Source organism: Orycteropus afer, unplaced genomic scaffold (assembly GCF_000298275.1).
Source record: "Orycteropus afer afer isolate SDZICR_OR568_19922 unplaced genomic scaffold, OryAfe1.0 scaffold00246, whole genome shotgun sequence".
NCBI classification, from domain to species: domain Eukaryota; kingdom Metazoa; phylum Chordata; class Mammalia; order Tubulidentata; family Orycteropodidae; genus Orycteropus; species Orycteropus afer.
In genome coordinates, this window is record NW_006921833.1 from 564,091 (window position 1) to 591,921 (window position 27,831).

Sequence of the window (27,831 nt, forward strand, 5' to 3'; positions counted from 1 at the left end):
TTGAACCGCCAGCCGTCTGGTTAGCAGGCAAGTGTCTTAGCCACTATGCTACCAGAGCTCCCATAGGAGGCCATATGATTGTCCTATTCAAAATACCCAGTACAGGTTCATTTTTGATCACTAATAGACTGGATATTTGAGCTCATTAGACAAGATATTGATCTTTATGCATTCTATTCCATTTTTGATGACTTCCAAATTCTCCTAGAGCCACACATCATACATTCTAGATTTTGAATTTTATTGGATGGTCACAGTTGTTTCTTCTTATTGTGAGTTTACCATATCAGCAATGAAGGTTCTGAAAGCTTTACTCTATCTACATCATTAAGGTCAACCCTTCTTTAAGGAGGCAGCAATTTCAAGTGCCTTCCAACTTGAAAGGCCACACTATATCATCAATGTTTGGCTTTATTTGAAAGGAATTTCAGAATAGTTGATATTCCTTTAGAAAAGTGAAATATAACAGTGTATGTTCAGTTTTACTCAAAGCTCCTCAATTCATATGAATGAAACTCAAGTCAAGCTGGCTTATGCTTTTTTTGCTAACTTCATTCTTATTAAAGGCTCATCTTCCAGGACTATATATGACAGTGTCCCACAGTTATTCATAACGTTCCACTGGCCAAACTGTTTAGAAATAGATAACAGGTCCTCCTTCTCTGTCTGTCTTAATCTAGAAGTGCCACTGAAATCTGTCCCCCATGCTGGTATTTGAAATACCAGTGACCCAGCTTCCAGCATTGCAACAACACATCAGCCACCACACTATGAGAACCTGACAGTCGAATGGTAGAAATAAAAATATAGATGTACTTGAAAATATAATTGAAGAATCCTTTGCACATATTCCCTTAGGGATCTTTTTTACTAGATGAGATCCCTGGTGGTACGAGTCATTTGGAACCACCCAGCAGTACTGTAAAAAAAAGGCCGGGCAATTTGCTTGTATAAATATTATAGCCAAGAAAACACCAAGGAGTAGATCTACTTTTTAACCCATGGGGTTGCCATGAGTCAGAATAAACTAGATGGCAATATGTATGAGGTTGATGGACTCACTAGGTGGTACAAATGGTTAACCAGCTAGGCTACTAACAGCAATGCTAGAGGATCAAGGCTACTCAGAGGCATCTCAGAAAAAAAGACCTGACAATATACTTCCAAACAAACAAACAAACAAACAATTAGCCATGGAAAATCTTACAGAGCACAGTTCTGCTTTGATGCACCATGAGTTGAAATCAACTTGACAGCAACTGGCTGGTTATGATATACATAGCAAAAGTTTTATATCTGATAACAGTGTGGAATGATTTCTTGAGCAGGAGAAAAGTGTACAGGAATTATTTAGACACATGGTTAGGCAGAGTGTGTGGTTATGAAAGTTTGGGTAGGTAAGGTGGTGGGATTCTGGACAGGTTGTCTTCTGATTGCTTCATTATTTTTCAATGAAGTAGAAATTAAAGTCATCATCTCAGAGCTAAATGTGGTATAAACAACCTACAAACAGCAGAGATTAAGGATGGCTGAGATGTCGCTGCCTCCTTCCAATAGCCTCCAATTTCCTTTTCTTTTAGGGTACTATTTTTCCTCTATACTTTCAGGGTGCCTTTGCTAATAAACACTGGCTCAGAGAGTGAGCCTATGGTGCAATCCTTGCTAACTGGTTTATATTTGAATTGGGTGGCAGTTCAAACCCACCAGCCACTCCTCGGAAGGAAGATGAGGCAATCTACTTCCGTAGTGATACTGCCTCAGAAACCCAAGGAGGGGTCACTATGAGTCGGGTCCAACTCAATGGCACATAACAACAACAACAATCTTGGATAAGCATTGACAATATCTGACCAATAAAATTCAATTATGGAACACAGAGATGGGATGCAAATCTAGGCAGAAGTTTCTGGTAAATATCTATGCAGGCTCATGATTGATAACAATGAAGTTAGCAATGAAGCATAAGCCAGCTCGACTTGGGTTTCATTCATATGAATTGAGGAGCTTTGAGTAAAACTGAAAACATACTGTTATATTTCACTTTTATAAAGGAATGTCAAATATTCTGAAATTCCTTTCAAATAAAACCAAACATTGATGATATAGTGTAGAAAAAAGTTGGATCCCAGCCCAGATATATCTACCCTAGAGGTTTATACTGTTCATATTTCCTGAAATAAGCCATCATTGCGAAGTATTTACTATTATTCAAACTGAAACAAGATATGACCATTCTTTACATATATTCTGACAGGAAAGAGAAAATTATGCATAAGGAAATAAGTGAATAGTAATAATAATAGCAAATACTATTGTTGTTGTTCGGTGCTACTGAGTTGATTCTGACTCATAGTGACCCCATATACAACAGAACGAAACACTGTCCAGTCCTGCACCACCCTCACAATCTTTGCTATGTGTGAGCCCATCGGTACAACCACTGTGTCCGTCCATCTCTCTCAGGGTATTTCCCTTCTTTTTGACCCTCCACTTCCCCAAGCATGATATCCCTCTGCAGGAACGAGCCCCTCTTGACAACAGGACCAAAATAAGTGAAATAAAGTCTGGCCATTCTTCTTCTAAGGAACATTCTGGCTGTACTTCTAAGACATATTTGTTCATTATTCTGGAAGTCCATGGTATTTTCTGTACTCTTTGCCAGCACAACAATTCAAATGCATCAATTCTTCTCCCGTCTTCTTTATTCACTGTCCAACTTTCACATCCATATGAGGCTACTAAAAATATCATGGCTTGTGTTAGGTGCACGTTAGTTTTCAAAATGACATCTTTGTTCTTTAACACTTCAAAAAGATCCTTTACAGCAGATTTGCTCAGTGAAATACATCATTAGATTTTTTGATTGCTGCTTCTATGAGCGTTGATTATGGATCCAAGTAAAATGAAATCTTTGACAACTTCAATCTTATCTCCATTTATCATGACATTGCTTATTGGTTCAGTGGTAAGGATTTCAGTTTTCTTCATGTTGAGGTATAATTCATACTGAAGATTGTAGTCGCTGATCTTCATCAGTAAGTGCTTCAAGTCAACTTCACTTTAAGCAAGCAAAGTTGTATCATCAGTGTATAGGCTGTTAATGAATCTTCCTCCAGTCCTGATGCTATTCTTCTTCATGCAGTCCATTTTCTTGGACTATTTGCTCAGCATACAGATTGAGTAACTATGGTGAAAGGATACTCCCCTGACACACACCTCTCCTTGTTTTAATGCAGGCAGTGTCCCTAATGTCTACCTTTGGGTCTATATACATGTTCTATACTATACCATGCAGACTACTTCAATTGTTCTATGATGAATTAAATAGATTATAAGCATATAATATTAATACAAGAACAGCATAGTTATCATGGTAATGATCAGCCAAAGTTAACAATCCTCAACTAAACTTGACTTGGTAGTCATATTCTAACTTAAATTTTGCCTCTAAAATATGTATTTTTAAATTTTATATATAAGTGCATACATTTTAAAGCCAAAATTGTTCTTTTTATTCTCCTATTTTCCCTTTCTCTCCTTTCTCTCTTACTCCTAATGCACTGCTGTTTCTTTCTTTCTTAAAACTCTCTCAGCAAATCTAGTCTGCCCCACACTTCTATCCATCTTACACAACTCGGTTGTAATTTTAACTCCCTAAATCATTTCTCAAGGCTATTTACCATTTAATTAATGTTCATAATTAGTAACATAACTTCTAAGTAAATTTTTAACTTATCACAGATCCAAAAGATGTATGTGTATTTGTTTTTTGTTTGCTTCTTTTTCAATTTATCATCTTTTCCTATTAGGGTACTGTTCTTTCCTGGTTTTCTTCCTAATGGTCTGATTGTTTTTATTAATCCCTTTTAACTTGTAAGTCCTGCAATGTTAATTTTTTTTTTTTTTTTTTAAGGATTCTCTCCTCTGTTCTTTTATTCAGATGCTTATTTTACTAAGAAGATAAGCTTTAAATCTATAATTTCTATGATCTAGCACCTGGTGAGTCCCACATTTATCAACAGCCCCTACACTTTGAGTTCAACACATGGATTCCGATCACTTTACTGACCATTAAATTGAGATCACAAATAACTTCAAAACCCACATAACTTGTTACAGTCATTTTTGCTATTTTTCTTCTCTACTCCCTTTGATTTTATCAATATCATCATTATCTACTTAAGACACTGTATTGTCTTACTGGTATACAGCACTAGTGAACAGTGATCCCAAAAGAAAATGTCCTAACCCTTGATTCCAGTAAATGTGATCTTATTTGGAAATAGAGCTTCTGCACATATGTAATTATGAATCTCAAACAACGAGAATTCTAGTTTTAGAGTGGTCCCTAAATCCAATGATCAGTGTGTCCTTATAAGAGAAAGAAGAGGAAGGTTAGACAGAGACAGACACATAACAGAGGGGAAGGTCATGTCAAGACAGAGGCAGGGACTGAAGACATGCAAGGACAAATAAAAAAACACTAAGAATTGCCACCAGCCATCAAAAGACCTCCCTCAGAACCTTGATTTTGGACTTCGGGCCTCCAGAACTATGAGAGGATAAATTGCTGTTGTTTTCAGCCACCAAGTTTTTGGTGATTCGTCACAGTAGCCATAGGAATCTGACACAGGTGTCAAGCAAAAAGCCTAAAGATTATCCTAAAGTATTTTTGTTTTTACTTTAGACTCTATATACTTTCACGAAGTCTGTTGATTCTGTATCCCAAGTAACCTTCGACCCCCTATCCTTTTTTCCTCTCTTGCTGCTGCCTCATTTAGCGATAACTTCAATCTGTCTCACCTAGGCTATTTCAGTAGACTCCTATCTGGTATGTTCATCTTTTAATTCATTCTTTCAATATATCCTCCTCAAAGCTACCAGATCTTTCTAAAATAAAATTAGAATCAGATTAATAATAAGACCAGCAAACCTTAATATAGTACTTGGTAGATGCAAGGCATTATTCTAAAGGACAATACACACATGTAACCTAAAAGCACAATAGTAGCCTACTACAGCCTGTAAGATAAAGGTACATTGTATAAAACTGGCCTAGAAGGCTTTTCTCATATTCTCATAATGACCTCAAACTGTATTTCTATCTGTATTTCCACTAACCATGGAATAATTCTCCATTGCTGAACTTATCATGTCTTTTTGTCCCTCAATGACACTGGCTGTGATTCCTGCCCTATTTTATCTGTCTGGGAAACTACTACTAAAGCAATATTGTTATCTTCTATAATATCTTGAGTATGCCTCTATGTTCATGCTTTCATCTTATGTTTTCATCCTCTTTTTCCATGTCTGGTTATTGTACTGTCCTCCACTATACCGAGTTGATTCAATGCAGAAATTATATTTTGTTGTTGTTGTTGTTGTTACGTGCTGTCGAGTAGTCTCTGACTCATAGTGACCCTAAGTACAGCAGAAGGAAACACTGCCCGGTCTCGTGCTAATCTCACAATCTCTACTATACATGAGCCCATCACTGCAGCCACCATGTCAATCCATCTTGTAGAGGGCCTTCCCCTCTTTTGCTGATGCTCCAGTTTACCCAGGATGACATCCTTCTCCAGAGAATGCTCCATTCTGACAACATGACCAAAGCAGGTGAGACAAAGTCTGGCCATTCTCACTTCCAAGGAGCATTCTGGCTGCACTTTGTCCAGGACAGACTTGTTAGTTCTTTTAGTAGTCCATGGTACTTTCAGCATTCTTTGCCAACACCATACTGAAAAGCATCAACTTTTCTTCGGTCTTCCTTATTCAGTGTCCAGCTCTCACATGCATATGAGGCGACAGAAAATACCGTGGCTTAGGTCAGGTGCATCTTAGTCTTCAAGGAAACATCTTTGCTCTTCATCACTTGAAAGAGGTCTTTTGCAAGAGAATGTCTTGACTGCTGCTTCCACTGGCAATGATTATAGAACCAAGCAAAATGAAGTCTTTGACAACTTCTATCTTTTCTCCATCTATTGTGATGCTATTTATTGGTCCAGTTGTGAGGATTTTTGTTTTCTTTATATTGAGGTGTAATCCATACTGCAGACTACAGTCTTTAATTTTCATCAGGACGTGCTCCAAGTCATCCTCACTTTCAGCAAGCAAAGTTGTGTCATCTGCGTATCTCAGGTTGTTAATGAGCCTTCCCCCAATCCCGATGTTACGTTCTCCTTCATATAGTCCAGCTTCTTGAATTATTTGATCAGCATACAGATTGAACAAGTTTGGTGAAAAGATACAACCCTGATGCACTCCCGTCCTGACTTTAAACCATGCAGTACCACCCTGTTCTGTTTGAATGACAGTGTATTGATCTATGTACAGATTCCTCATGAGTACAATTAAGCGTTCTAGAATTCCCATTCTTCTCAATGTTATCCACAATTAGTTATGATCCACACAATCAAATGCTTTTGCCTAGTCAATAAAACACAAGTAAACATCTTACTGGGATTCTTTGCTTTCATCTAAGATCCACCTGACATAAGCAATGATATCCCTTGTTCCACGTCCTCTTCTGAATCCAACTTGGATTTCTGGAAGTTATCACTCTATATACTGCTGTAACCATTTTTGAATTATCTTCAGTAAGATTTTAGTTGCATGTTAATGATATTGTTTGATAATTTCAGCATTCTGTGGGATCAACTTTCTTTGGGATGGGTAGAAATATGGATCTCTTCCAGTCAGTTGGCTAGGTAGCTATTTTCCAAATCTCCTGACATAGATGAGTTAGTGCCTTCAGTGGGACATTCATTTGTTGAAACATCTCAATGTGCATTCTGCCAATTCCAAGAACCTTGTTTTTCGCCAATACCTTCAGTGCAGCTTTGAATTCTTCCTTCAATACCATTGGTTCTTGACCATAAGCCACCTCCTGAAATGATCATCTACCAATTCTTTTTGGTATAAGGACTCTGTGTATTCCATCCATCTTCTTTTGATGTTTCTTGCATCATTCAATGTATTGCCCATGGAAACTTTCAATTTTGCAATGTGAGGTTTAATTTTTTTTCCTCAGTTCTTTCAGTTTGAGAAATGCTAAGTGTGTTTTTCCCTTTTGGTTTTCCAACTCCAGATCTTTGCACATTTCATTATAATAATTGTCTTCTCGACCTGCTCTTTGAAATCTTCTGTTCAGCTCTTTTATCTTGTCATTTCTTCCATTAGCTTTAGCTACTCTCAATTCAAGGACAAGTTTCAGAGTCTCTTCTGACATCCATTTTGCTTTTTTCTTCTTTTCCTGTCTTTTTAATGACCTCTTGCTTTCTTCATGGATGATGTTCTTGATGTCATCCCACAATTCCTCTGCTTTTTGGTCACTGGTGTCCAATGCATCCAATCTATTCTTTAAATGGTCTCTAAATTTAGGAGTGATATATTCAAGGTCATAATTTGGCTCTCATGGAGTTGTTTTAATTGTCTTCAGTTTCCATATGAATGTATACATGAGCAGTTGATAGTCTGTTCCACAGTCAGCTCCTGGCCTTGTTTTGGCTGAAGATATGGAGCTTCTCCATCACCTCTTGCCACAGATGTAGTCAATCTGATTTCTGTGTACTCCATCTGGCAAAGTCCACATGTATAGCCATTGTTTGTGTTGCTGAAAAAAGGTGTTTGCAATGAGTAAGTCGTTGGTCTTGCAAAATTCTATCATGTGATTTCCATTAACATTTCTATCACCAAGCACATATTTTCCAGCTACCGGTGATTCTTCTTTGTTTCCAACTTTTCCATTCCAGTCACTAGTGATAATTAACACGTCTTGAGTGCATGTTCAGTCAATTTCAGATTGCAGAAGTTGGTAACAATCTTCAATTTCTTCATCTTTGGCTTTGGTGGTTTGTGTGTAAATTTGAATAATGGTAGTATTAACTGGTCTTCCTTGTAAGCATATGGATATTATCCTATCACTGATAGCATTGTATTTCAGGACAGATCTTGAAACAGTTTTTTTGTGATGATGAATGTCATGCCATTCCTCTTCAATTTGTCATTCCTGGCATAGTAGATCATATGGTTGTCTGATTCAAAATGGCAAAAACCAGTCCATTTCAGCTCACTTATGCCTAGGATATCAATGTTTATGCATTCCATTTCATTTTTGACAACTTTCAATTTTCCTAGATTCATACTACATTCCATGTTCCAATTATTCATGGATGTTTGCAGCTGTTTCTTCTCATCTTGGGATGCGCCACATCAGCAATGGGGTCCTGAAAGCTTTCCTCTATGCACACCATTAAGTTTGGCTCTCCTCTGAGGAGGCAGCTCTTCTCCAATCATATTTTAAGTGCCTTCAGATCTGAGGGGCTCAGCTTCTGGCCCTATATTGCACAGTATTTCACTGCTATTCATAAGGTTTTCACTGGCCAATTCTTTGAGAAATAGATAGCCTCCTCCTTCTTCCAAGTCTGTCTTAGTCTAGAGGCTCCCCTGAAACCTGTCCACCACTGGTAATCCTGCTCGCATTTGAAGCACCAGTGGCACAGCCTCCAAGCTTACAGTAATTACTCAAGCCATCATGTTGTTGTTGTTGTTGTTATGTGCCGTCGAGTCGGCCCCGACTCATAGCGACCCCTCCTTGGGTTTCCGAGGCAGTATCACTGCAGAAGTAGGATTGCCCAACCTTCCTTCCAGGGAGTGGCTGGTGGGTTTGAACCGCCAGCCATCTGGTTAGCAGGCAAGTGTCTTAGCCACTAACAGATAAGTTTATCCCCCCTAGCTGTTCTACACTGCTCTGCTAATTTCCTGGTCTCCCTTGCCCTGCTCACTTACCCAGCTTGCCCCAGGGGCAAACACTCACCTTCCACTGGTCCCAGCCCAGCTTACTGTGGCCTGCAGCTGAGTGGCAGCTCTGACTCTACACAACACATAAACATCTACCCTCTGCTGTTCCTGAGGTTGGCTTACTATGGCCTAAGGCCTAGGGATGGCTCTAGCTTCACACACCACCACACAAACAAACACCTGCCCTCCACTGGTCCTGGGGCTGGCTTACTGTCGCCACAGGGGGGCGGTGCATGGCTCTGGCTCTACACACTACCACACAAACAAACACCTGGCCTCCACTGGTCCCGGGGTTAGGTTACTATGGGCTGTGGCCTAGGGGGCTGCTCCGGCTCCATTGTATTTTAGTCGTATTGTATTTGCATGCAGTACCTGGCCAAGTAGTTTCTCAATAAAATTTTCCTAAGTGAATGAGTGGACCAAACATACAAAAGTGATCTACTTTGTCTCAAAATATTTCAGCCTAGTTCATATATTTAAAATGTCATTAACTGTACTTGCATGTAAGATATTAATCGAAATCAACTTTTTTATCAGACACACTAATGGAAGTGAAAAAGTCCCCCCCCATTCTTTTAAAGTACTAAAATCACTTTCTTCATCTAAAAACAAAAGCAAAATAAACATATAAACACAGAAAGCCTAGAAATATGGTGCTACCATATTCTAAGGTAAAAGCTCTCAAGAAAAGTCTCCTTATATATACATGGAGACAAATGTTAACAAGCAGTATGATGCAACATAAAGAAGACTTAGTTTATTTCCAGAAGAGTAGGGTATTTTATATCCTTTAACAGTGTGATAATGACTGTATTGACTATATCTTACCTGAGTCTCAGTTTCCTCATCTCTAAGGTAAAACCAATACTTTCTCCCCACACACTGTAAAGCATTGTTGTAGGGCAAATGAAATAAGGCTTTGGAAAGCATGCTGTGAAATACAATGTTTTGTCCAACAAAGCAGTGTAGTTCTTCACTCACCAAACACGGTTCTTGCAGGCACAGATTCTCGATTAAGCCAGAATGACACTTGGGAGAGAATGACAGTCATGATGCAAGGCAGATATGTCTGAATCACAAAATACCCAATCTTTCTTTTCAAGTGGAAATGAGCTGTCATTACTGTATATTCACCTGGAAGAAAAATTTCAGAAGCTTAAGAAACTGTAATAATCATTAGTCTGAACATTTTGAAAATGGAAGGGGATTAGGGAAACAGTTTCTAATAATAAAAAAAAAAAAAAAGACGTTATCACAAATATGCCATGAAAAATACATCACCTTTCAATGTCTTATTTGTATCTCAAGGGCATTTAAAGAACCTTAATATTATCAAAAACACTTTAACTGCATGTCCCATGTCTACAGTGTTCACTTTTCTCGCTATCATGCTTTTTGACCAAGGGGTTGAGGAATTCATAAACGCTCTCTGCGACATGGGTTATCCTTTATCCCCACTAGTACCAGCCTCATGCCTCTGCACTGATTGTTCTAAACCAGTCCTCTCTGGCTCCTTAAAGAATTATTCTCTGGCCATGTCTTAGTTTCTTAGTGCTGCTGTAACAGAAATACCATAAGTGGTTGACTTTAGTGAAATGAAATTTATTTCCTCACAGTGTAGGAGACCGGAAGTCCGAATTCGGAGTGTGGGCTCCAGGGGACGTCTTTCTCTTTCTGTTGGCTCTGTGGGAGAGTCCTGTCTCTTTTAACTCCTCTTCCATTGGTTCCTTGGTGATTGCCACATGGCATTAACCTTTCTCCATTTATAATTCTTTGCTCCTGTGTATGGATTGTTTTAAGACACAACCTACACTGATACGGTCTCATTGTCATAACAAAGAAATCTCTATCTCCACATGGGATTACATTCACAAGAACAGGGGATTAGGATTTACAGCACACACTTCTGAGGCACACAATTCAATCCACAGCAGGTTGTATCTGGCAAAGGCTGATCTCCTGGCACAGATTTTCCACCTTAACTCTGTCACCAGTTCAGAACCTCTCATGGTTTCCCATTTGTTGTAATTCATGTCAGTCAGTTCTATGTGATCCTCATAGCTAGCTTCCTTTCTGCTCTATGAGTTTTAATTATTGCCAGATGCAAGATAATTAGTCTACACAGCTGCTTTTCTTAGATGAGGGGTCCTTTGAGAGGGCATCAGCTTTCCCACACAGGCCAGCAGTAATTATCCATAAATCAACAGCTGCATAATCGTATATTATCCAGGATGGGGGGAAAGAATTAGAAAACCAGGGAAACTGTAACACTCATGGGAAAGTAAACGTTAAAATTAACTTGTATGAGAAGACATACGTTTCTTAGATAAGTTTTATCTTTTAGGCCAGAGTTTCTCAAACTTTCATATGCACTTGAATTTGCTGTGAATCTTGTTAAAAGGAAGATCTTGATTTGCTAAGGGGTGGGACTTCAGATTCTGAATTTCTAAAAAGCCCCAAACACGATCTATGCTGCTGGTCCTTAGACCACAAGAGCAGAAGATTTTAGGCAATCTGGCTAATTACAAAGGCCTTTAATCCATTAGCTTCTGCACAAACTGCTCCTTCTTTAGATCCACTTTACTAACCTGTGCTAGATTTAATTGTCTCTTTTCCAATTGATTGGCCGAGAAGATCATATTGATTTAGCCTGGAGCCATCAGGAGCAACTTGCACTGAATCAGATGCATTGTAAGTCCAAATATAGGTGACCTCTGAGGTTGTATATGCATCTGTAGGAAATCAGGGGGGAAAAAAAGCTTTGTAAGCACTTCAGTAAGACCCATCAACAAAACGCAGCATCAAAGCTTATGTATCACATAGAATCAATGTTTATTAAAAAGTTGATATTTATAGATGGCATTTTTTAGGACAAAAATATGTCCTCAGAATTTACAAAGATTACAAAGCAGACAAAAAGATACAATCATGAGCATGAGTGTAGTTTTATTGCCACCATTTGGAAAGATGATTAACCCCAAAATAGTAGATGAAGACACTGTGCTAAACAAGTTATGGTTGTCCAAAGTCCAGCTGAAGAGTGGATCTTGGAAACAGCAAACACTCATGAAACACCAGCCATAATCAGACATACTTGCTTCTGGAAATAAAAACAACCTAGTTAAAAATATAAAGATTTAGCTATCATGACATAATGCCTTTCATTAGGAGACTGAGAACTAATTATTTCAGAATATGTAAAATAAGTCAGAATGCTACAGTTTTATAAAGTTGCAAACCCAAACCCTTTTCAAAACATGATTATTTTTAAATGAATTAATGCACACAGATCTCACAGGACTGCATTTTCACAGGATTTCAGTTAAGCTATGGATCAGCATACACAGAGACCAGGTATAAATTTCTTAATTTGTTTGGCCAAGGATGCAGAACTTAATAGAAGTGAGATCTTTCTAGAGATGACACATAGGCAACACATCCCATCTTAGCCTTTCCCTGACCCTGGCATTTTCCTTTCCCCTGAATGATCTGCGGGCTGTATGCAGGCAGGCTCATGCCAGAGTTAAATAAACAGACAATTCTTGCTATATGTATGCCCTTCTGAAGAATATTTATGTTTGCTTATGGGAATTTTCTGAATTATTAGGAATTCTTAGTTCTTGAGCAACACTTGCTACTACAGTCATATTCTCTATCAAGGGACAGAAAAATTCAGTTACCCCTGGCAATATTCCTGCCTCCAGCTCTCCAGGCCAGTGGAAAGCTAATTTCCCTTCCATATATAAATTTTGGGGAACTCTGTTGGCATAGCACCTAAGGCATTTGACTGCTAACTAGAAGGCTGGCAGCTCAAACCCACCAGCCACTCCTCAGAAGGAAGACTGAGCAATCCACTTCCATAGAGATACCACCTCGGAAACCTGAGGAGTTGCTATGAGTTGGAATTGATTCAATGGCAGTGTTTTTTTTTTTTTTTTTTAATATAAATTTTCCAGTTTAATCCTGAGTGGTGCAGACAGTTAATGTGCATAGCTACTAACCAAAAGGTCAAAGTTTAATCCACCTATGAAATCCACCTAGAAAGGCATGGCAGTCTACCTCCAAAAAATCTACCATGGAAAACCTTGTGAAACACGGTTCTATTCTGACACACATGGAGTACCCAAAGTCAGAGTCAATCAATAGCAATTGTTTTAACTATTTTTTACGTTGAGGTGGTTCAGATACCACTCATGATCCAAACTAATTCCCATTAAAGTATCAATAATGGGAATATATGTTTATGAGCTCATGTCTTATTTTCTGTGTGGTCTTTTAGTGACATATTGTAATGCTGTCTGATTTTGTGAATGCCATTTCTAACTATTAATATCAGTGCAATACTGTTTTCATTTACATGTAGTTGCCTACATCTATGGATTGCAAATCAACATAAAGAGAACAAAAATCCTCACAATGGGACCAATTAAGTAACATCATGATAAACGGAGAAAATACTGAAGTTATCAAAGTTATCGTTTCACTTGGAACTGAAGTTATCAAAGATATCGTTTCACTTGGATTCACAATCAACATCCATAGAAGCAGCAGTCAAGAAATCAAACAACATAATGCATTGGACAAATGTACTGCAAAAGACCTCTTTAAGTGTTCAAAAGCACAGATGTCACCTTGAAGACTAAAGTGAGCCTGACCCAACCCATGATATTTTCAATCACCTCATACGATGGCACGTAGACACAACAACACATGTATGCAAAAGCTAGACAATGAAAAAGGAAGAGCAAGGAAGAATTGATGCCTTTGAATTATGGTATTGGCAAAGAATATTAAATATACCATGTATTGCCAGAAGAATGAACAAATCTTTCCTGGAAGAAGTGCAGACAGAATGCTCCTTAGAAGCAAAGATGGTGAGACTTCATCTCATGTATTTTGGACATACTATCAAGAGGGACCAGTCCCTCAGAAAGGATATCATACCTGGTAAAGAAGGTCAGCAAAAAAGAAGCAGACCCTCAAAGATGGATTGACACAGTGGCTGCAACAATGGGTCCAAATATATCAACTATGAGGATGGCACAGGATCGGACAGTGTTTCATTCCATTGTACATGGTGTTGCTATAAGTCATAATCAACTTGATGACAACATAACAGCCTGTAAGTAAATTGAGTCTCTGCACGGCACAAATGGCTAAGGAGTCTGCTAGTAACCAAAAGGTTGGCAGTTCAAAGCCATCCAGAGGTGCCTTGGAAAAAAGGCCTGGCAATATGCTGGCTAACAGTCACAGGTATGAAAACCCTATGGAGTGGAGGTCTACTCTATACCTATCTGGTTCTCCATGAGTCAGAATCACATAGATGGCAACTAGTGGTAGTTTTTAAAATAAATAAATTATATTCTGTGAGACAATTAATGAAATGGGATTCTGAAGACATGTGCACATATGTGTTGCCTTATGTGTATTTTTATATATGCATATATTTTTTTCTAAATAGTATATATATATATATATATACACACACACACACACACACATATAAATGAGTAAGTTCTATTTATTTTAAGGTCTAAACTATTTTATTTCAATTAGTTCACTAATGAGATGGCTGAGAGTATTAAATAAAGAATACATTTGTAATGTGGATAACTCTTATAGTGGTTTGTTTTATATTACTGGACAAAATTTACCCCATAAATACATATCCTCTTCAATCAAATTTCAAATGGCACAGACTTCAATAGATCAAAAGAACGTATCACATAGGCTACTTTACATCACAAGGGTCTCATGATATTAAGTAGTTATAAATTCCTTAGTAACTTATGAAGTTTATTGTAAAGAGTAGAACAATTTCATTACTCTTGTATTTGAATCCAACTTTTAAGTATGAATAACAGAAAATGAAACCATAAAAATTTTATGCCACTTTTAAGAAATTACCTAATGGGATACTGAAGGGCTGAGAGTCTGCCCAATTCATGTCTATAACTCTAGTTCCTGGTACAGTGCCAGACACACAAAAAATTGCTCAGTTCATTGTTGCCAGATACATGAGTAAACTCATAATGTTTTAACTCTGTTATGTACTATTAGAAAAGATCGAAAACTGGAGAAGAGACCAAGAAAACATTTTTTTAATTGACAAATCCTTCTTAGATCTTTTAAAAAAGCAGTTACCACATTTAATTAGTTAGACATGAATCAGTTTTAGTTTTGTTTTCTTTCAGATTTTAGGTCTGATGAGGGAAGATAGAATAGAAAATTCTGCAAAGTGGATTAGAGGTCTCCAGGTATGCTAACACAGGCAAAAACCAGGAGGACATTGAAATGCTTCTCAATAAAGTACAAAAGGAGAGAAAGTGGTTTGTTTTACAAGTTTTATTACAAATTCTCTCTCTAAATAATTGACTTAAATCTATTAAAAACCCTAGCTTGCTTTAAATATCAGATATATATCAACAGATTCTTTTTCTTTGTCAATATTAATTTTTTATCCAAAGCACAATTGCATTTTATTTGGGGTTAATGCATGGATATACCTAGACTTAAACCAAAAGAAAAAAAACAAACCCACTGCCATCGAGTTGATAACCCAGTGCCATTGAGTCAATTCCAACTCACAGCAATCCCCACTGGGTTTCTGAGGCAGTAAATCTTTATGCAGATAGATTGCCTGGTCTTCCTTTTGTGGAATGGCTGGTGGGTTTGAACCGGCAGCCTCTGGTTAGCAGTGCTTGGTTAGCTTTAAGCACTGCCAGAACTCCATACCTAGACTTAGAAGAAGTTTTAAATCAACTTAAAGAAAAATATAAAGGTGGAGACAACAGAAATGAAAACAAAACAGAATTCAAATTGTAAATATGATGAAAAGATGCTTCTTTTATTTGATGATGAAGACACAGTACCAAAAATTCTATCAATTATTATTTTGTATATGCTGAAAGGACTTTTCAACAAGAGGAATAAATCAGTAGAAGTGAAATAATGACTGATTATATTCAACTTTGCTGTGCCAACTCTTTTAAGTTTGACTTGGCTTGTTCATCAATCACTCCACACAAGAGTCTACAAGTTTAACATTTATGCATCAAGCACCTACTATGGCCGGGACAAGTATTTCAGAAATAAATGGAATACACAAAGTATTTATTCATTGTCTCAGAACAATAAAAATGAAGGAAACAAAATAAAAAACAATGGCTTAAGCAGAAATTGTGTGACAATAAACTTTGTGTGTTACCCATATCCCTTCTAGATACAGAAAAACCTTAACTGATAACTTCTCAAGGAGCTTTTGTAGAATAGTAGCTAAGGCATTCGATTGCTAACCAAATGGTCAACAGTTCAAACCCATCAGCTGGTCCACAGGAAAGAGGAGGCAGTCTCCTTCCATGAAGATTTACAGCCTTGGAAACCCTATGAGGCATCTCTACTGTAGGGTAGGGTCACTTTGAGTTGGAATTGACTCAGTGGCAGTGGGTCTTTTGCTAAATTCTCAAGAATACAATATTCCACTACTCTGTACATGCAACATAAGGGATACTTTAAATTTCATTTTAAGTATTTCTCTGGTGCATTTTTCTTATGCTCAGAATTGCAACTCACATCATTTATATTTGATATCTTAATGGTAATACCTTATACACTGAAAAATGCCTTTCCCTCTCACATCTTTACTGCATCTTAAATGCATCTTTTGTTTAGTGTTAAGGCTTTTCAATTTTCTCTTTAATTCCACTTATGTGATGCAAATGAGTTTTTCTCCTCTGCATCTGCTGTGATTTTCTGAGCATCATGTTTATACTAGAACATGACTGACTATCTTATTTTTTTGGAAGAGATGCCAGCATTGAACTACTGGTTTCCATGACAATAAAAGAAGGCTTTGTAGTCAAACAAAGAGATTCTCAAAGAAACTTGAGAACTGGCACCTTTTGTAAGAATGTACAGAACAAACAAGATTAAACTTCTAATTTCACAAAAATCATGGGCACCAAAATAATCAGAAGGTTTTGCATGCCTATTAGAAATCATTCTTCCCTTTTTTCCCCCTTGAGGATAAGACACATTTTTTGGTCACACATATTTTTATAAAATAAGAGAGCTGCATTTCTATTCAACACCAGAACAGAAAGTCAAAAGCTCCCCAGAATGGACAAAGATAGGGGTGCCAGAAAGAGCACAGTTTCTAAAAAGGTCAAGTTATGGGAGGCTCTCACATAAAGAGAAGCTGCTTAGCCAGTCCATGAATTTATCTTGAACCTGCGCTGAATGCCTATGGGCCTAGGGAGAAGACCTGACCTTCCCTCTTTTCAATTATTCTGGGAGTGTGAATGCTGTTGTTGGCATACAGGTATAACCAGTGACCTAAAGAATGAAAAAGGCACAGAGCCTTTTATGCAATTTTCCATATACACAGAAGGGCCGTGCATATAGTATCCAGCTACATCATCTCCTTCAGATTTATTTTACGAAATTAAAAAAAAATCCTCTCAATTAGTTAGAAAGTAGACAATTGCTTCTGTGCCTGCTATTTTCAACACGCTGATTGTCACTTTAATAAGCAACAGAATTTTTCCTTTATCATTCATTTTCACTTGACACAAAGAAAACATTTATCATGTTTTGTAAAGTGTGAGCACTTAGAAAAGAAAGTAAATGACATTGCTTTGACCTTCAAGGAGCTCACTGTCTAGTTTTATGCTTGTAAATACATGATGTCCTTTTCTTAATAAAATAATTGATAATTTAAGCACCATGATTAAAATATAAGGATATTTGAGAAGTATCACAGGGCTAACCAATTAATTCCTTGAGGGCAAACAACACATTTAAGCACTGCCGGTAACTCTGATATCATTGACTGAAAACATGTACCTTCATCCCTTGTACTTACAGCTGCCAAATTTCAGAGGACATGAATGGGCATCCATTGGAAAATCCTCCAAGTGCATTGGACATTCAGCTTGTACTGTAAGCCTAAAAGTCAAAATTTCCCTCTTTAAGTAAATAGGCAAGTTAAAATAAAACATATCAGTGTTGTCAGCAGAATTAATGATGAGGGTAAGGCGTCCATAACAGCATCAAACTAGGATAATTAACATTTGAACACATTTTTGTTCTTTCATATTTAGATGACTCTTCAGAAGACACTGCCATAAATAAAAACTGAGCTCAGGGAACAATATTATTTATCAAAATTATACTTTACCTAAGTATTTTGTATCCTGGTATGTTATAAAATGAAGTTACACATATTTAAAAGGGTATACAATGTAATTGTAAACCTTAATAAGTAAAACGTGCATCTCCGACTTTAAAAATATACTTTTTCCTTTAGAGTAACTTCATAAAGAAAGAATCAAAATATTTAATTAAGTTAATGCTTGCTTAAAAACCACTAAAATTTTAAGGAGGACCTGATAGGAAGATTTTAAAATAAAATTGCATGCTGGTATAAACAAATTTTAAATAATGGCATTTGAACTCAAATTAAAGTGTGAATAATAAATCAATTCTTAATTGAGATAATTCTTAAGTTTTACTATTAAGATGAGAGTAAATGCTATTTTATCTTTAATTGTCTAACAGCAAAGCATATTATAGGTGTTTCAATGAATAGTTATTAAAATCTTAAACTTACATTAATACTTGACAGCTAGATTAGCTGATTATTAGCACATTGATTTCTCAGTATTTAAATGTAAGATATCAAACTTGAAAATATACCTCATTGTATACAGCAGAGTGCCATCATCCTGGATTCGAAGGAGTTTATTTGGCATTGTCATGTTATGAGCTACCGATTTTTTCCCATTATGAAAGAAGGTATCTGGAGTCCATATTTTGCTAGCCATTAAATTGTTAAGTCGAAGAATATTCATAGGACCTTTAAATTTTAACCGTTCATCTTTCCATTTTTGTCGAAAGAAAACATCTATTGTATATTCCTGAAAAGTAAAATGGCATGCCTTTGAAAACAGTAAAGTTATTAGACACAACAAGAAATCTATAAAAATCCAACAAAAATAAATTCTAATACAGGTTCAAAAAGAGAGAGAGTTACATTGTAAGAAGTAAATTTTGCATCAGATCAATCATTCCCTTAGCTTGTCAATAAATTTTGCCATTTACAGTGGGATAAAACTAAAATAAATCATTGCTGTTGAGAAGACCCCATGTGTCATAACAGAACTTATTTCCTTAGGGTTTTCAACTGCAACCTTTCAGAAGTAGGTCACCAGGCTTTCTTTGGAAGTACTTCTGGATGGATTAGAGCTGCCAGACTTGTGGTTAGTAGTCAAGCACTTAACTGTGTCACCCAGGCACTCCGATAATGGGATAGCATATATATTTCCATAATTAATTACACACTTTGTGGAAAAAAAGGATACATTTACTTTATCTTGTCTCCTTCAGGTGAAACAAGTCTCAGACAAACTGCTTTATTGGATTCTCTAGTTTAGAATGGTCCGACTCAATGGCACATAACAACAACAACATAGTTTAGAACTGCTTAGAGAGGTGGCAGATGCATGCCTAGCGTCTGGTAGATTGTTTTAAGTATATCTCAAGAACAAATGAGCAGGCAGCCTTCCCACTAGCCAAAAGAGAGAGAGAGAGACAATTATTAAGCACACTGTCAGATCTGCATGAGTCATCATCTCTGGATTGCCCAGTCTTCCGTCCAAGGAGTTTGGGTTTGAACCGCCAGCCTTCTGGTTACCAGTCAAATGCCTTAAGCACTACGCCCCCAGATCTCCCAAAGGAACTATAGAATATAACTCTTCTTTTTAATCCTATAATAAGCTCAAGGAACAATAATATTCATTAAAATATATTTTACCTAAGCATTTTGTATTCTGGTTTGTCATGAAATAAACAAGTTATACATTTATTTTAGAGGTTACCCAATATAATTGTAAACTTTATTAAGTAAAAATAATTGTAAGAATGAGTTGGGGATGATGATTTCAATACAGTTTATTTCATGAAATTAATTGTAATGTAAGTACTTTTATAAGATGTAAGAATATTTAAAATATGAATGTTTTACAAATAAATTCTCTCATGTTATATGTAAAGTATTCTTATAGACCAGGTAATGATCAATTCCTCCATTATCACTATTTCTAATACTATAACATAGTTGCATATCTTTTTATTTTTCTCTCCCTCTTTCTCTCCATCCTTCCCTCTTGTTTTCCCTGCTCTCTCTCTCCCTCTGTCTCTCCACCGCCTCTATCTCTGTATCTCCTCTATATCTCTCTTAAGATGGGAGAACTCATTCCATTGAGATGAGATATACAATTCATACTTGTGACTAATACTGATAACCATTGTTAGTTGTAGTAGAGTTGATTATGGCTCATGGTGACCCCATGAGTCCAGAGTAGAGCTACTCCTCCATAGGATTTTCAAGGCTGTGACTTTTCACAAGCAGATCACCAGACACCTGTCTCCAGTGGTGCCTCTGGCTGGATTCAAGTCTCCACGCTTTGGAACTTAACCATTTGCACCACCCAGGAACTCCTCTAAAAATCACAGTGTGAAACTTTTTTCAGTGTTATGTTTGTACAAACACTTACATTATACTGTTGTTGTTATGTGCCATCGAGTCGGAACTGACTTGTAGCGATCTCTCCTTGAGTTTCCAAGACAGTATCACTATGGAAGTAGATTACCCAATCTTCCTTCCGAGGAGTGGCTGGTGGGTTTGAACCACCAGCCTTCTGGTTAGCAGTCAAGTGCCTTAGGCACTATGCTACCAGAGCTCCCACTTACATTATAGATAATTAAAATGTTTAATTATACACCTGAGATTGGAAATTCAGAAACTGTCCTTTCAGCACAAAACCACAGTCACTGCACATTGGAAAATAAACATCTCAGCAATTGGCAAGTTCACTAGATGAAAATTATGCTTGGTAAAAAGGATAGATTAAAAAGGCTATGTACTTATGAAAACATCAAATCATTTATAAAAATCTGGATTGAGTAAATGATTTCCAGTGATCCCTCAAAAACTGAATGAATGACGATGCTAAGGGTCAACCAGATAATGACATTTGAATAGGGAAATTATCAGGGTCTCTGGGTTGTGTTCTTAATGCTTACAAGAAAAATTCCACTTTCAGTTTATGCAGGCCAGTCTCTTTTTTTTTTTAAATGATAAATTTTTATGCAAATTTTCCTTTCCAGCTGTCCTCCCTCAAAGCCCAGCCCACTGTGAACACCTATGACATTTACTTTTCCTGGAAAACTAAACACTTTTTGTAACTTTCGATAAAACTTCAAATTAGATTTTTCTATCTTTGAAAAAGTATGGCATGGTTCATCTGCTTCAGAAATTATGACAAGAATTTCCTAGATACTTACCACACAGGAGATAGCTGATGTTGACAAACAGAAAGTTTCAGTTGACCTCTTTTCAAAAATTGTTTCAGGAATACCATTTGCTTTTGAACATTCACAGTGACCTATGTGACATGTCAAACTCTCTTTCATGATCTGTGCCTCTTTCTGTCCCCAAAGCTCATACTCATATTTTCTCTAGACAATCTTCACAATTCCCACTCCTTTTCATTCCCCAATAGAGCAAACTTCCCATCTGCCTGGATTAGGAACTCTAATCACAACAATATCCCAGACCCTTGGATACCTGGAAAATACATAATCAGTATTCCGTAAGTTTATAACCTTGTAAATTTATTACTAGAAGGCCACATATTGCAAATATATTCTTACTGCTTTGTCTCTCAACTAGCTTGCATATAATTAGGGAAAGAAATATGATTTTTACTGTGCTTTATTTTATTTTCAGACATATAAAAAGTATAAATGATATTTCAAATATCTTATAACTACCACCATTAGGAACTCTGATAGCGTAGTGCCGAAGGCACTTGACTGTTAACCAGAAGGCTCCTGGCTCAAACCCATCAGCCATACCTCAGAAGGTTGGGCAATCTACTTCCATAGTGATACCTTTTCGGAAACCCAAGGAGGGGTCGCTATGAGTCAGGTCCGACTCAATAGGATATAACAACAACAACAACATAACTACCACCCTAGCAGAAATGTGATCACAAATATTATTGAAATGCCCTAGCTTATCCTTCCTCGATCCCATCCCCCACTTCATGAGGATATAATTATCTTCAATTTGGTGATGTTCATTCCCATACATGTAATTACTTATTGACTATCAAACGGAGCTCTGGTGGTAAAGCGCCTAAGGCATCTGACTGCTAACTAGATGGCTGTCAGTTCAAACCTACCAGCCACTCAGTGGAAGGAAGATGGAGCAATCTACTTCTGTAAAGATTTTACCAACTTGGATACCCAGTGGGGGTCACTATTAGTCAGAACTGACTCCATGGCAGTGGGTTTTGGTTATTGACTATTAAATACATGTATTGTGTTCCACATTTTTAACATTTATATAAGAAGCATCATACTAGGTATATTTATTGACACCTGATATTTTTACTTTTATTTTTGACATTTACTCATCATAATATATCTAGCATGCTTTGATTCACTTTCACTGCTCTATAGTATTACACTGTAACAGTTTTTCCCAATATATTCACCTTTTTTTTCCTTATTGTTAAATATTTGTTCCCTGTTCAATTACCATACAAGCAATAATGCCATGAACATTCTTGCACAATGCATTTTAGTACACATATGTAAGACTAACTCTAGACCAGAAGTCAGCAAATGCTAACAAGGTTGTGGGGAGAATGAGAGTCTTATACATTACTTATGTGCCTAAAAATGGCACAGTCATTGTGGCAAACAGTTTGGTTTTTACTCAAAAAGCTAGGAATAGAAATACCTTTTTATACAGCAATCCCACTTCTAGATATAAATCCGAGAAATCTAATGGCACTGACATGAATAGACACATGAACACCTGTGTTCATTGCAGCATTATTCTCAATAGCAATAAGATAGAAAGAATCAAAGTGCCCATCAATGAATGAATGAACAAAATGTAGTACATATGAACAATGGAATACTATGCAGCTATAAAAAATGATGATAAATCCTTGAAACATTGTATAATGTGGATCATACTAAAGGATAGAATGATGAGTGAAATAAGTCAATCACAAAAGAATAAATGTTGTCTGATCACACTATGATAAGAAAGACAAAATAGATACATCGAGATATATACCAATATTAATTGATAGTTATCTGAGATGGGAGGTAGGGGGGAAATGCTTTCAATATAGAAGACAATTGTTAGTTTTGATGATGGGAAAGACAGCACCAAACATGGGTAAACCGCACACAGTATGACTAAGGTAAATGAGGTCCCTATGAAGTGCACAAAAGAAAAGGATGTTTTTGGAAATGATATGACAAATGTAATTTGGAAACAACAACCAATACAAAAAATAATTGTGTGGTTACACAAATTCATGTATAAGCATGTAAGTATATGAGTATGAATATATTAGCACATATGTATGCAGAGATAACAACCACTCATCAGTCAGTTTGTCATACTGTGTTGGTTTATGGGTTGCTGTGAGGCTGGAGTCTATGCCAATGGTATTTCAAATACCAGCAGGGTCACCCATGGTGGATAGGTTTCAGTGGAGCTTCCAGACTAAGAAAGTCTTGGAAGAAGAAAGGGGCTATCCACTTCTCAAAGAACTGGCCAATGAAAACTTTATAAATAGCAGTGAAACACTGTGTGATAGATTACTGGAAACTTTATGAATAACTCAGAAGCAGTGTCCAATATAATGCCAAAAGACGAGCCCCTCAAGTCGGAAGGTACTCAGAATATGACTGGGGAAGAGCTGCTTCCTCAGAATAGAGTAGAATTTAATGAGGTGGACAAAGTAAATCTTTTGGGACCTTCATTTGCTGATGTGGCACAACTCAAAATTAGAAGAAATAGCTGCAATATCCATTAATAATCAGAACATGGAATGTATGAAGTATGAATCAAGGAAAACTAGAAGTTGTCAAAAATGAAATGGAATATGTAATGATCAATATGCTAGGGATTAATGAGCTGAAATGGACTGGATTGGGCCATTCTGAATCAGACAACGATGTGATCTACTATGCCGGGAATGAAAAATTGAAGTGGAATGATGTGGCATTCATTGTCACCAAGAATGTTTCAAGATCTAATCTGAAGTACAATGTTATCAGTGAAAGGATAATATCCATATGCCTTCAAGGAAGACCAGTTAATACAAGTATTATTTAAACTTACATACCAACTACCAAAGCCAAAGATGAGGAAATGGAAGATTTTACCAACTTCTAAAGTCTGAAATTGACCAAACATGCAATCAAGATGTGTTGATTACTACTGGTGACTGTAATGCAAAAGTTGGAAGCAAAGAAGAATCACCACTAGTTGGAAAAGATGGCCCTGGTGATAGAAATGATGCTGGAGATCTCATGATAGAATTTTTCAAGACCAACGACTTCATTGCAAATACCTTTTTTCAACAACATAAATGGCAGCTATACATGTGGACTTCACCAAATGGAATGAACAGGAATCAGACTGACTACATCTATGAAAAAAGGTGATGGAGAAGCTCAGTATCTTAAGCTAAAACAAGGCCAGGAACTGAGTTTTAAACAGATCATCACTTGCTCATATGCAAGTTCAAGTTGAAACCGAAGACAATTAAAACAGCTCCACAGAGCCAAAATATGACCTTGATTGTATCTCTTTTGAATTTAGAGTCCATGTAAAGAACAGATTGGATGCACTGAATATCAATGACTGAAAAACAGAGGAATTATGGGATGACCTCAAGAACATCATCAATGAAGAAACCAAAAGTTCATTAAAAAGACAGGAAAGGAAGAAAAGACCAAAATGGATGTCAGAAGAGACTCTGAAACGTACGCTTGAATGGAGAGTAGCTAAAGCAAATGGAAGAACCCGCAAGTTAGAGCTGAACAGAAAATTTCAAAGGGTAGCTCAAGAAGAAAAAGTCGGTTATTATAATGAAATGTGCAAAGACCTGGAGTTAGAAAACAAAAAGGTAAGAACACACGCAGTGTTTCTCAAGCTGAAAGAACTGAAAAAAAATCATGCCTCGACTTGCAATATTGAAAGATTCTATGGGCAAAATATTGAGTGATACAAGAAACATCAAAAGAATAATGGAAGGAATACACAGGTTTACTGTACCAAAAAACACCGATCGATGTTCATCCATTTCAGGAGGTGGCATGTGATCAAGAACCAATGGTTATTGAAGGGAGAAGTCAAAGCTGCACCGAAGGAATTAGAGAAGAACAAGGTTCCAGGAACTGACAGAATACTCATTGAGATGCATCAACAAACAGATTCATGCTGGAGGCACTCAGTCATCTATGCCAAGTAACTTGTAAAAGAGGTACCTACCAGGCCAACTGACAGGAAGAGATTTATATTTGTACCCATTCCAAAGAAAGGTAATCCCACAAAATATGGAAATTATGAAACAATATCATTAGTATCACACTCAAGTGAAAGCTTGCTGAAGATAATTTAAAAATAGTTGCAGCAGTATATTGACAGAGAACTTCCAGAAACACAAGCTGGATTCAGAAGAGGACATGCAACAAGGAGTATCATTGCTGATGTCAGATGGATCTTGGTTGAAGGCAAAAAATACCAGAAAGATGTTTACTTGTATTTTCTTGACTATGTAAAAGCATTCGACTGTGTGGATCATAACAAATTATGGATAACATTGAGAAGAACAGGACTTCCAAAACACTTGATTGTGCTCATGAGGAACTTGTACATAGACCAAGGGACTGTCATTTGAACAGAACAAGGGAATACTGTGTGGCTTAAAATCAGGAAAGGAGTGTGTCAGAGCTGTAACCTTTCACCATACTTATTCAATCTGTATGCTGAGCAAATAATCTGAGAAGCTGGATTATATGAAGAAGGCCACAGCATCAGGACTGACTGGAGGAAAACTCATTAACAACATGCATATGCAGATGATACAACTTTGCTTGCTGAAAATGAACAGGACTTGCACTTACTGATGAAGAATAAAGACTACAGTCTGCAGTATGGATTACACCTCAACATGAAGAAAATGAAAATCCTCAAAATTGGACCAATAAGCAGCATCATGAAAAATAGAGAAAAGTATGAAGTTATCAAATTACTTGGTCCCATAATCAACACCAATGGAAGAAGCAGTCAAGAAAGCAGATGCTGTATTGCACTGGGCAAATCTGCAAAACACCTCTTTTAAATGTTTAAGAGCAAACATGTCTCTTTGAAGACTAAGGTGCGTCTAACCCAAGCCATAGTGTTTTCAATTACCTCATATGCATGTGAAAGCTGGACAATGAATAAAGAAGACCCAAGAAGAGTTGATGCTTTTGAGTTGTGGTGTTTGCAAAGAATGTTGCAAGTATCATGGACTGCCAGAAGAGCTAACAAATTTGTCCTGGAAGAAGTGCAGCTGGAGTGCTCCTTGGAAGCAAGAACGGCCAGACTTCATCTCACCTACTGATTAAATCATATCATTAATATCACATACAAGTAAAATCTTTCTGAAGATAATTAAAAAAAAAAAAAACAGTTGCAGCAATATATTAACGGGGAACTGCCATAAATGCAAGCTGGATTCAGAAGAGGACATGGAACAAGGGATATCATTGTTGATATCACATGGATCTTGGCTGAAAGCAGAGAAAATCAGAAAGATGTTCACCTATGTTTTACTGACGATGTAAAGGCATTCAGTTGTGTGGATAATAACAAATTATAGATAACACTGCAAAGAATGGGAATTCCAGAACACTTAATGGTGCTCATGAGGAACCTGTACATAGATGAAGAGTCAGTCCTTCAAACAGATACTGAATAGTATAAAATCAGGAAAAGTGTGTGTCAGGGTTGTATTCTTTTACCATACTTATTCATTCTGTATGCTGAGCAAATAATACAAGAAGATGGACTAATATGAAGAAGAATCTCACATCAAGATTAAAGAGGAAAATTCATTAACAACCTGAAATATGCAGATGATACAACCTTGCTTGTGGAAAGTGAAGATGACTTGAAACATTTACAGTATGGATTACAACTCAACATAAAGAAAACAAAAATCCTCACAACTGGACCAATAAGCAAGATTATAATAAATGGAGAAAAGATTGAAGTTGTCAGGGATTTAAATTTTACTTGGATCAACAATCAATGCCCACAGAAGAAGCACTCAAGAAATCTGATAACATATTGCACCAGGCAAATCAGCTGCAAAAGACCTCTTTGAAGTACTAAAAGAACAAATATATCACTTTGAAGACTAAGATGCACTTGACCCATGCCATGTTATTTTCAGTAGCCTCATATGCTTGTGAAAGCTGGATGATGAGTAAGGAAGACTGAAAAAGAATTGATGCATTTGAATTGTGATGTTGGTGAAGATAATAACAATATCATGGACTATCAGAACAATGAACAAATTTGTCTGGGAAGTACAGCCAGAATGCTCCTCAGAAAGGGATAATGGTCAGATTTCATCTCACATACTTTGCTCATCTTCTCAGAAGGGATCAGTCCCTGGAGAAGGATATCATGTTTGGTACAGTGGGAGGTCAGCAAAAAAGAAGACCCTTTATGAGATGGATTGACACAGTGGCTGCAGAAATGGGCTCAACATAGCAAGGAATGTGAGGATGGTACAGGACAGGGCAGTGTTTTTTCTGTTGTATATACAGTCACTGTGAGTCACAGATGACTCAATGGCATCTAAGAACAACAAAAACAATGTGGTGAATAGTGTATGGGGTCCTAAAAGCTTGCGAGTGGCCACCTAAGATACAACCATAGCTCTCTACTCAATCTGGAACAAAAGGGAAAGGAGGAAACTCATGACTAAGGGAAGAAAGTCTACAGGATTAAGGGTTGACAGGTGGTCAACCAGAAGTCAATGGCACCTGGCTACCTCTACTGACTGTTCCGATCAGGGTCATGTTGCTGTTGTTGTTGTTAAGTGCCGTCGAGTCATTTCCAACTCATAGCGACCCCATGCACAGCAGAACGAAACACTG

The 27,831-nt window shown here is 37.1% G+C and overlaps 1 protein-coding gene across 1 annotated transcript in view; it reads right to left on the bottom strand.

Moving 5' to 3' along the window:
• The window catches only part of GABRA2 (gamma-aminobutyric acid type A receptor subunit alpha2), a 277,828-nt gene that overhangs the window by 72,754 nt on the left and 177,243 nt on the right, over nucleotides 1-27,831 (bottom strand). Inside the window, exons 4-7 of the mRNA XM_007949426.2 lie at nucleotides 18,496-18,716; nucleotides 17,663-17,745; nucleotides 11,388-11,531; nucleotides 9,781-9,933 (exon numbers count right to left, since the gene is read on the bottom strand). Of these exons, the coding sequence (XP_007947617.1) occupies nucleotides 9,781-9,933; nucleotides 11,388-11,531; nucleotides 17,663-17,745; nucleotides 18,496-18,716 (601 nt within the window). The remainder of the gene's footprint in view (nucleotides 1-9,780; nucleotides 9,934-11,387; nucleotides 11,532-17,662; nucleotides 17,746-18,495; nucleotides 18,717-27,831) is intronic.